The sequence below is a fragment of the Atractosteus spatula genome, chromosome 17, assembly GCF_055471065.1.
Source record: "Atractosteus spatula isolate fAtrSpa1 chromosome 17, fAtrSpa1.hap1, whole genome shotgun sequence".
Classification (NCBI taxonomy): Eukaryota; Metazoa; Chordata; class Actinopteri; order Semionotiformes; family Lepisosteidae; genus Atractosteus; species Atractosteus spatula.
Window position 1 is genome coordinate 15,588,330 of NC_142722.1, and position 10,745 is coordinate 15,599,074.

General features: G+C 38.7%; 1 protein-coding gene across 1 annotated transcript in view; it reads left to right on the plus strand.

Moving 5' to 3' along the window:
• The window catches only part of pitpnb (phosphatidylinositol transfer protein, beta), a 76,788-nt gene extending 66,351 nt beyond the window's left edge, over nt 1-10,437 (plus strand). The window contains exon 11 of the mRNA XM_088936164.1: nt 7,734-10,437. Coding sequence (XP_088792290.1) covers nt 7,734-7,784 — 51 coding nt within the window. The 3' untranslated portion in view covers nt 7,785-10,437. The remainder of the gene's footprint in view (nt 1-7,733) is intronic.
• Nucleotides 10,438-10,745: the final 308 nt, after the last annotated feature.

A 10,745-nucleotide genomic window follows, 5' to 3' on the forward strand; every position in this document is an offset into this window, starting at 1 on the left:
TTGTTTAACCGGCAGATGAATGTGCACAAAAAATCCATCTGAGCATATTCCTCTGTTCCCTTTTGTATTTGAGTTGCATATGCTCTGAAGATGTTTACATAAACCATTATGTCCAAGATTTCTTCTTTCCTGATTGGAGATTTCTTCTCAACCACTGAAACAGGCTTTAAACACACTCCTCAAGATTCTCGCGCAAAGCCCAACATTTTGGCGCACATACATAATGATACTCCTCCAAAAATTGTACATGCAGATGAGAGCAGGTTTCAGACACCCTCAAAAAGGCTCTTTAAATTTTCCAGTGACCAGATTTTGTCATTAGTCATGGATCATGGATTAATCATGAGGTCATTTTGAAAACTCAATTTTACATTAGAAAAAAGTATATATAATTAGCAGTAAGCTAAAAAATCGACTATGATTTTCTTAGTTTCATATCCCTAGACTGAGGGCTTAACAGGTCTATCAATCAAATATGTATATACATTTAATTGCATTTCCTTGTTTTCTTATCCCATGTTGATTTTTACACTTTGGCATCCTCTGGTGCTCAGAAGGTGTATTTGTATAAATGGTATACAAATACGCTTGTCTTTGCAAATCATGTCAGTCAATTAAACACCATCACTGCAACTGAGGAGAAGAGGTATTGATGCACTGTTAGCAACAGAGTGGTATTAACAGTAGAGTAAGAGCTCACTTACCTGTTAAGAGAGGCATTTGTAGAAATCATACAAAACTGAGCACCAATCCTTGCAATTGCAAAACCAGCACAGAATATGACAACATGAATAAGAAACATCTCTTGCACTGTTTATTTATGAGCAGTTCATCTAGACACTAATATTCCGAGTGGAAAACACAAATGAGGTTCAAACTCCACACATAAAAGAGCATTACACAAGGCAAAAACAGCACATGATTCAAATCTGCTACACCCTTTTCCAACACCTTTTTTTATTTTGAATATGCCCATTATTTGACACACATTTCCTGTCACTAATCTTTTTAATTGATACTGAATCAATTACAACACCTTGAAGAGTAAGAAACTGTGTGCTTGTGTTCGTTAGTCCATGATCACGTATTAAGATGATAATGCAAGCAAAAACAAAAAGGACAGTAAAGGGGAACAATAGTCATCTTTGTTCCATGTTGTGTACATGCATTTTAATGCTAAAATCAGACTGACATAATATAAACACCAGAAATTATGTGTATTTATATAGAATCATAATCAATATTTCACATTATATTCAGCAATAATCCACTAACATGCTATGAAATTCGTCATGAATAACTATCAGTCTTGTCTTTTCCCAAATAGTTCTCATTTTATAGAGTACTATTAACCTGGACAAAATGCATTTGTTCCCTTTTACCAGAAATTATATTTGAACGTCTTGCTTATGTCGCAGAGAAAAATGTGCCGCTCATCTGCTACGGATGTCACCACGCAATGGGGAAGGACATTTACAGAGATTATTTAGAGCTAAAGTAGAAAAAACAGCAGGTTGTATTGGAAGCAAGTTTCACATTAGATGACATGATTCGTGAATTCCTTTCCAGTGCTTTCCAGCTCAAACTACAGCCTATAGCCTTGCATAATTTCTACTGGTGAGGCAGAAAATATATATTTCTAAAAATAAGATAAAAATATGATGTTTGTTTTGACTGATACGAATATGCAGCTCACCTGAAATGGCTGTGTAGAGTCTGAGGACAGCCCTAGCTGAACCTGTCATAGACAAAAATAATAGATGTAATTTTAAAGTTTTGGGAATCACAATAACGTGTGGTTCTCTTTTATTGTTTAGAAGCTTAGAATTTGTGGAACATAATACTATTATTTTTTTACTATATAAACTCCTGGTTGCATTTCAGTTCTGGTCAAAGGGTGATAAACTTGTCTGTTTTAATAAGTTAGCTTTAGCTTGTTAGTCATATGAAATTAGTTTTAATTCACAAGTTACCTGTGCCTTGCATCACTTTATTTCTTCATACCAGGTAGAGAGTGCATATCAGAAGGACTACAAATGTGTCTGTTACCTTTGTACAAAAGGGAGATGGATATTAAATCAAGTGCATTTACAGTAGACCTAATCTGTCATGTTTCTACTGTTACCTTTTCAGTGGAAGGATGTCAAATAGCAAATAGTGTGTGTTTTATAATATAGTTCACAAGGTTAATTACAGTTGTGCTGTGTACAGTTAAGGGAAAATAACATTTTAAGAGAACACATTTTATGGCCAAAGTGGTTTATTCCAGTTTAATATGTGGAAAAATAAGCACTGGAAAGGGATACACCTGTTTATAAAGATGGCTTATGAGGACAGAAGGAAGCCCTGATCAGACCACTACAGTTAACCGTTTTGCTAGGAATTTCAAAAATAGAGCTTCAGGAATGCTCGACAGAATTTCACACAGAATATCCAGGGATAAATTGTTTCTGTTTAGTTCAGTGATGTTTGTATCACCTGTGATTAGGATATTATTTTAATTCATTAATACAAGCCATTTCCCAGAGATGAAAAGCTGACCTTGTGTATGGAGTCATGTTTGCAATTGCAGGTTTGCAGATCAAGTGGAGGAAACTGTCCACATTTTCAGTTTAGATTTAGATTGCAATGGATGGTATGATTCAAATCTGAAATCCCACTATTGGCCGGGTTTTCTCACACCAGCCGCTTGTTTTGGAGTGGATGGGACCAGTTCCTCCCCCTTTGCGTGGTTCTGATGGTAATGCCTACTAACCCGTGAACAAGCAGAGCTCGTCGAATGCCGCAGGACTCCCCGACAGTCCCACCAGGCCTCCTCATGCAATTGCTTGTGTGTCCCTTACTAACCCGCCCAAGTCCACGAAGGCCCTCGATTGCCTGTTGATCCTTTTATTTTACATCTAGATGCGTATGAGGGGTTCTGTGCGAGGCACGTCGGCAGCGGATTGATTAGCAGATCCCTCTGTAGGTTCAGAGGCAGGCTGTGTAAGTGAAGTGGGGAGGTGGCCAGGGCTCTGGTGATGGGCCATTTCATTCCCAAGAGTCCTGGTTTTGGGTTATCGGAGTGCCCGGCTGCTGCGCTGCTTCCATGCCCGCCACTGGGGTCTGTGTGTTGGCTTAAACAAAGAACGATCAAATCGTGCGCACGCCGCGTCGTCCATCGGAGGCTGCCGGAGGGTCGCCCCTTCATTATGGGACCCATTAATAGGAGTCAGCCAGTTGTGTCGCACATCTGTCCAGGGGAACGAGTAGTATGACTGGCAGGAACTATTGTTAGCTGTTTTTATTCTTCACTGTGGAATGTGATAATCGTGTAGAGAAATTTGTGAAAAGTTGGGGGACTCTGATCTTGATGGTCTGGCTGACGGAAGACTGTTGCCTTTAGGTACTCCGGTGGCCAGAGAAGAAAACCAGAATGCAGCTGTGAACTAAAAAACATAATCTATATCAATCAATAACAGATGTTTTCAATACTAGGTATTTGGACACATTTATGCAAAAATTCATCGATATTACCAGCAAATAATTCTGCTGGTGATTAAAGGACTTGAAGTATTCGCATAGAACTTTGGCCCTTCTATGTTATGACTCATTGAATTGCTCAAGAACCCTAATAATATGATTATACTCCTAATTTAAAACATGTTTATCTTTAAGAAGGGACCAGAATTGGGAAACCCCAGTAGGCATTGTTTTCTTACTTCAAAAAGAAAACATTTTTTTAAGTATGGTAGCTCTGAGGACTTCTGCCAGAATATCCCTAGGGTAACACCCCAGGCTTCAGAAACCAAGCATTGATCGGATTTGCCAGCCATGGGGAAAACAGTTGCAAGAAATCATGGCCAGGGAGATTCTGGAGATTGTGCAGTCTTCCCCAAGCATGTTGAGAAATCAGTAAAGAGTTCAGTAAAGTCACTTGGAGATATTTGTGACATGTTATCTCACAACCATTGAGGTTCATTTCCAGTTTACAGTTAATCTTACTGGCAGGCTCTTAAAGGGAGTTTTAAGAGAGATATAGCCCATTATTTTATTTTTATTACTGCCTTATAAAGTGAGGATATAATGTATGTAAGTACAATTGCCTGAAGCTATTGCTGCTGATAAATATCAAAGAGGCTGGTTTTTGGAGGGCAGATGACATACCTCATACCTTTAGATAAATAAAAAAACTGATGTTTTGAATTATGTTCACCCCTTTAAAGGGAATTAATTCAAAATAAATTAATGAACTGTAATCAGTTGCAAAATTCCAAACTGTTGTTTCTGGATGATTCGTATTTTGAAGCACATTAGAATGAAGTTACTTGTTGCCATCGCACAGTAGCAGGCGTTTCTAATTCTTAGTTGCTTACAATTCTAGTCAAAACCGTTGTCCCAAGAATCGAATGCTAACAAGCTTGAATAAGTCTAGCCTACTGCCTGCACAGCCCAAGAAAGGTTGTGTTCATATTTTTAAGATAACTTTTACATTACATTTTATCGTTCTTAAGAGTGATGCCTTTCATCCTTTCACCCATGAGTGATATTTTGTCAAGTATTTAATTTAGAAATACTCAAAATGTATAAATCATAGTCTTCTAGAAGCTTCTGGTCTCCTGTAAATTAGGTCTTAATACAACTTGTTGGATGAAATCCTCAGAATGCTCAGTATACTCAATTTGTCTTCCACAATAACTATTTATAGTAGTAATATGCTTTTTGGTTTATTACAGTGGCCAATAACATCCCCCAACCAGAAATATTAATTCCTTTTAATGAATAAATCACCTTTTAATTATTTGCCACCCATAAGCTAGATTGTTCCCCACATCGTGTACAGTTCAGCTGGTTCTTTTAACCAGTGTCAAAAACTCAATTAATAGTGCATTTTAGGTAATCGGAGGCAGTTCAGACATGTATCGTGTATAAATATTGTTTTATTGGCTTGCAGGCCCAACCGAACTTTAACCCCCCAGTGGAAACAATGGAAGCAGTGTGGCGGTGCGGTTGTTATACTCCTGAATTGTTCTCTTGACTCTCATTATGCTGATTTTTCACACTTGACACCGTCTCCACATGTGCTGCCAACCGCCGGCAGCACTTCTCAGACAACCGTTCTGCAAAACGATTGAACTGTTTGCAATGAGTTTAATCTTGGGCTTTTTCTTCTTGCGCTAAAATGACTGCAGCTTGTTCGTATTGGCTTCCAGCGGGTGTAGGTTATCTTTTTTATGCTGTTAGGTGTTAAGTGCAGTGGATGAAGAAACACACCAGAACATCACTAATGTGCATTTACTGCATAAATACCGTTTTTTGACTCCAGTCCTTTCAGCTGGAGATCTTGTCCCAAAAGGAAAGCATGTTATTTAGTTCCACATTAGTCGATGGAGCATTTTAAAAACGGTACAATAAATATTAAGTATTTGGTGAACATGAGATCATGGAAATATCATGGCATAGTTTGTTCTGTGGTTTGACCTTCATTTGGAGAGGTCTTTTAGTGTTGGTGATGCAGAAGTGTTTTTTTATTTTGACCACTGGCAGTTTCCATTATAGATTACAGCTAGTGGTATACACTATATTGTAACCAGCCATAACGGTGACCATGTAAACTATGTAACTTGCTACTACTGTAGCACAAAAGTGGCGTTTTGCAAAAGTTAAAAAAATATAAATATGCAGTATACTAATCTGTGCATAAGAAAAACAAGCCACTATGAATCACAGCAGTTGCAGTTTTGAAAGCTAAACTGGTTCATCTTGAGTCAGTCTGTGGCTGAGAGTCTTAAGTGGATTATTGCAGTTTGCCCTGGCAAGCTGAGACTTACATGAACCAACATTACCTTATTTTCTTCACAATGCTTCCTTTCATATAAGAGGGTGCAATCCAAATTAGATTCTGGACATCCTCTATCATTTGGAAAGCTTACAGGAATTCCTTCGGGCTCGGTTTCTTCTTGTTGTTTATACTGAGGTGTTCTCACCCAAAACTGACATCAGTTGTGCTGAGCACCACGTCATACATGCATGTCTCTGTGAGAGAAACAGACACATTTTGATCTTTTTCAACTCCCAGTAAGACATAGTCTCCATCTTCCACTCACCAGGGTTTTTTTTATTCTGCTCCTGAATCCTGTATGCGTACCATTCTAAATAATGCTTTCAGTGTGAAAATTTATCTAATAGCAATTATCCAAAGAGATTTTTTATGCTATTATTTCCCATCTCCTCTGCTAATAACAGTCATTAAAAAGGGCTATTTTGGGAACTTTTTTGTCAAATTTGCTTGTGAAATGGTGTCTTGTTGCTTCAGGCAATTTGCTATGCCATACAGTATATGACACATTTAATTCTGGCCTCCTGTTATTTTTGAGAGAAGGCATGGCATTAATGCATTAAGCAGCGGCTGTCAAAAATAATGGGAGTGTAATCCCACTCACTTGTTTTTAGCTTATTTTTTGAGGATGCTTTCCTAAGAAGCCCAAGGGTAGCTTGTCCCTGTCCAGGGTGCATAGGCTAGCATGTCACACTTACAAGTGGGGGGTCTTCAAGACGCACGTAATGGGTGTCGCTCGGAAATTTTGAGGCTTCAAGCCATCTCATCGCTGGCAGAAGCCTGGTATTGCTTGTGTTTAACAATAGGAAAAAAAAGCCCAAGATTGTACAAACGAGACTCATTAGCATACAAATGGAATTCTGCACTTGAAAAGAGCCTGCTCTGTGAGAGAGTCCTGCCTGTACTGGAGCAAGCTGGGGGGGGGGGTTCTTTAACCATTCTTGAGAATATTACAGTGGAATGCACTGGGCTGAACAGCTCTGGAGATGCTGGCGGTTCGAGGTGATGTAATAAAAGTAGTGGTACATGCGTGTAATCAAGGTTTATAGAAACACCATGGTGGCAAACATTTCAGTTTTTAACACAGTGCGATTATAGGAAGAATAGAAGCCTAACATTTCTTAAATCAGATAATGACTCTTATTTATAAAATGTTTGTTTGTTAAATCCTTAACTTAGGACATACTTTCAGATGTTTACAGTAAATCGTTATTTTAATGGTGGTAACTAAAGGGGGAAATAAAGTGATTTCTTAATTCTATAAAGGAATTATTCTGAAGAGTTTCAACTGAGCAAGTTTAGTGCAGTTTTGGAACTGGAAATTAAATTTAAATTTTGCGTCAGTCTTCTCGCAAACATAGGATAATTTTTTTATATTCACCTTAAGGTTAACAGCCTTTCAGTTCCCTTTGCTAGGTCTCACAAAATGAACATTTCTACTGAAAGACCTGTATTTAGATGTTACAGCCCTTTCACTTATGACATATTGCAGCTATATCCCCTTATTGGCAAACCTTTTCACACGGCTAGGAGGTCTTTTACTTTGAGACATGCTTGGGATAAGATTTATCCGTGGAGAAGCAGTATAATCAGGTTGCTGGACTGTGTGATTCCTTCTCATCCCAAATGTTAGTTTAAAAATAGGGGAGTCGTAGTAAATTGGAACGTCGAATTGGTGCCATACATAAAAATGACATAAAAGGGGAATAAGTTGTCTGTTTTTGACATTTATTCTGTATGATCTTGTATTTAGGTTTTGATGGGGAAAGTTTCATTCGTTCTCAATGACAGGCCGGCTCTTTTCTTGCAGGTGGAGAATGTTGTTGGAAATGCTCATGCTGCAACTTGAATTCATGACGATCTCACCCCACTTTTTCTTCTCTCTGCTCTTTTTTTTTTCTCTTCTTCCCCACAGCTTCGTAAACAAGGTCAAGTCCGGGGCACCAGCGCTGCGAACGATGAATGAGTCAATACAATACATCACCGCCACCACCACCATCAAACAGCCACATCCAATTCCTAGCAGCATTTCCGTTTTCTCACCTGACCGGGGTTTCTTACAGCTGGTCGGCAGTACTGTACCTGACCTCTGCAAGATTGCAAAACAGCTACTGACAAAATGAAAATTAGACCTTTGCTGGGCGAAAAAGAAAGATTTGCATATTACAAAAAGAAGAAAAACGTATACCAGTACTTGGGGCTGCGTTTTAAAAATGGCTACAAGAAAAAATGAGTCCCGGTTTATATAAATCTAACACGTTTGTAATTGTACACTATTTTCCAAACAAGGCACCGGTCTGATTTCATCTTTGGCAGGTTTTGGACCAATTTTCTTTTTCTGTCTGAGGTTTTATTTTGTGTTAAGTCTGCTGTATTGGCTGGTGTCAGTTTTTCCATAGTTTTTCTTTCTGTAAAGAAATATATATATAAAATTCTTCCCTCTACATTCTCACCCCTATTCTGGCTGCCCAGGACCCTCTCTGAATCTATTTTCTTTGAAATACTATATTTTGATTTTAGAACACTTTATTTTAAAAAAAAAAGGTTTCCCCTTTCTTCTGCTTGCTGCTTTTTGAGGCATTCTGCCTACCGGATGGACGCTAAGTGCATGCGTGCTGGGGATGGTAGATGATATGGCTGTCCTGTACCCCTTCAGATCTTTCCTCTTTGCTCTGCAGCAGGACAGAGGCGAGGAGGCTGGGACAGCGACCACTCTTCAGCAGTTCTGAGCGTGCTTGGCCATGGGGGGGGGTGCCTCTAACAGATTGCAGATGCCTCACGGGTCTCGCCTTTTAATTTCTCTAAAACGGGGGGGAGCCTGCGCTCCGATTTCTCCTTCTAAACAAAGCTGGAATTTATTGCAAGCCCTGACCTTCTCAAGCATGCTTCAAACCTTGTTTTCCATGAGGTCTCTCAAGGAGGCATAGCTGAATTAAATCTGAAAAAAAATTGCATAAGAATTTGTTTCTGTTGGCAACTTCAGGCATTTTTTTTGCCCCCTCTGCGTTTAAAGTTCATTAGAGTTACATTCTACATATTTATTAGGGCACAAATTCAGAGTTTCCACATTTTTTGATAAAGACCCCCTAGCTCTGCAAGGCGAAGGAGATATGCCTTCTGACAGCTGTAGCCTTGCAGTGCAGGCTGCTGCTTCCTGCAGGCTCTCTTCACGGTCTGAGCAGCATGTAAATTCCACATTGTCTTATCTGCCTCCTGCCTACCTGTTGCTTTTAAATGGGATGATATGTAATTCATCTACAGCAGCACATCGATATACAACCCTATTATGAAGGAGTAAATCCTACCTTACCCCCATTCCCTTTTTTACTTGTATAACAGGAGGGCAGGGTCTGTATACTGTTACCTCACTATCAGAACAGAGCTTCTGTCAGTTTATTAAGGCACACTAATAAAGAAAGCTGTATGTTCTACAGCAATCAAGACCAGTGTGTCTGAAATCTTTTTCACTTTTGCTCTTCATTAGGTTTCACAGACTTTTAGCTGTTCTTTACCTAAATGGTCACCTTCCAGTCAAGTGGATTGCCAGCCATACTGCGTCGTCTACTTGCCTGTTTTTGTGTTCTATATCTTAAAGGAATTAAGTTTGACAGTGAAATGGTCAGGAGCTAATGATTACAAAAGTCATTCTTATTGTCTTCTGGTTCTGGTAAAGAATTGGCATTCAGCCTAAGAGTACCATGTTTTACATATTGTTTCTCTGGATTATCAGACACACAAAACTGGCAAGTTGAGTAATAAAAGGATCTGTACAAGAATGTCTGTGTGTATATCCCAGCATTTTAGATTAAGTGCCGTTTCCTCGGTTATCTTTTTGTTAGTGATGTGGTAGTGCTTTGGAGAGATCATGATGAGTTAAAACCGAAAATGTTTGGAGTTTTATACTAAATTATTGTGACATTTTGTCAGTAAACAGTTGAGCTACTAAGGGGGCAAAACAAGCCTACCAAAAAAAAAATCAGTACCCAGAATTTAACATTTTCAGTTTTTTCTGAATCTTGGACCATCTCTTTCATTTTAAATCATCTCGGTTTTGTGCATAGAAATGTACAAGACCATGCTGCCTTTCTGTTGTATGGCTGCTCCGATACATTTTCAATCACTCATCCATGTATCTCCGTATCTGGGTATTTGGTGGAGCTATCAACAGTGAGAGGACAGTGTCACCATTTTTAAAACTATATAGAGAAATCTTGTAGATTTGAGGGACTTTGGTCTAATCCACGTCAGAGCCTTGTATGATGGCATTAGTCCCAAGAAGAATATATTTGCATTTATTGTGCTCACTGACAAAGTGGAGTTTACTTTCTGTACAGCAGCATTATTATTGAAAGGTTGGGGGGGCAGGAGGGGTGTAAGGATGAAAAATGTACAGTATAATCATGATTAAACAAACTTTACTTGCAAAATTGACTACTGTTAATTTTTCTGAAAGATGGATACTTTTAAATGTCTCTTATTTTCTGATCATCTGTTAAAAATTCAGGGGAAATTGTAGTGAATGTAAAAGGTTATACTTTTTTGTTCTCTTGGCAGCTTATGAGCTGCAAAAGATCTAGACAATGGAACTAAGCTGAATATCTAATAAATTTCAACACAAAGTATGCATGGTCCTTGACTCTGCTTGAATATGTTCTATGTTCTTTAACTCAGAGTGCCCTCATACAGTCAATGGACTGTAAACTGCAAGCAATTGTGTGTATTTGCCCCCCTTTTTCCTTTTAACTAAATTGTTTCCAAGCTTCACACAATTATATGTGGGTCACCTTGAGACTGCATGACTAGCAGTGCCATTTCCAAATGTGGAAAAATTTCACAGAGGATTTCCAAGTCTGTGAACAGCAGTAGCTTGCTTCATCACCAGAAGATTGAGCCAGTCGTCACTTATTGGTTTAATGTGAGCCCTCAC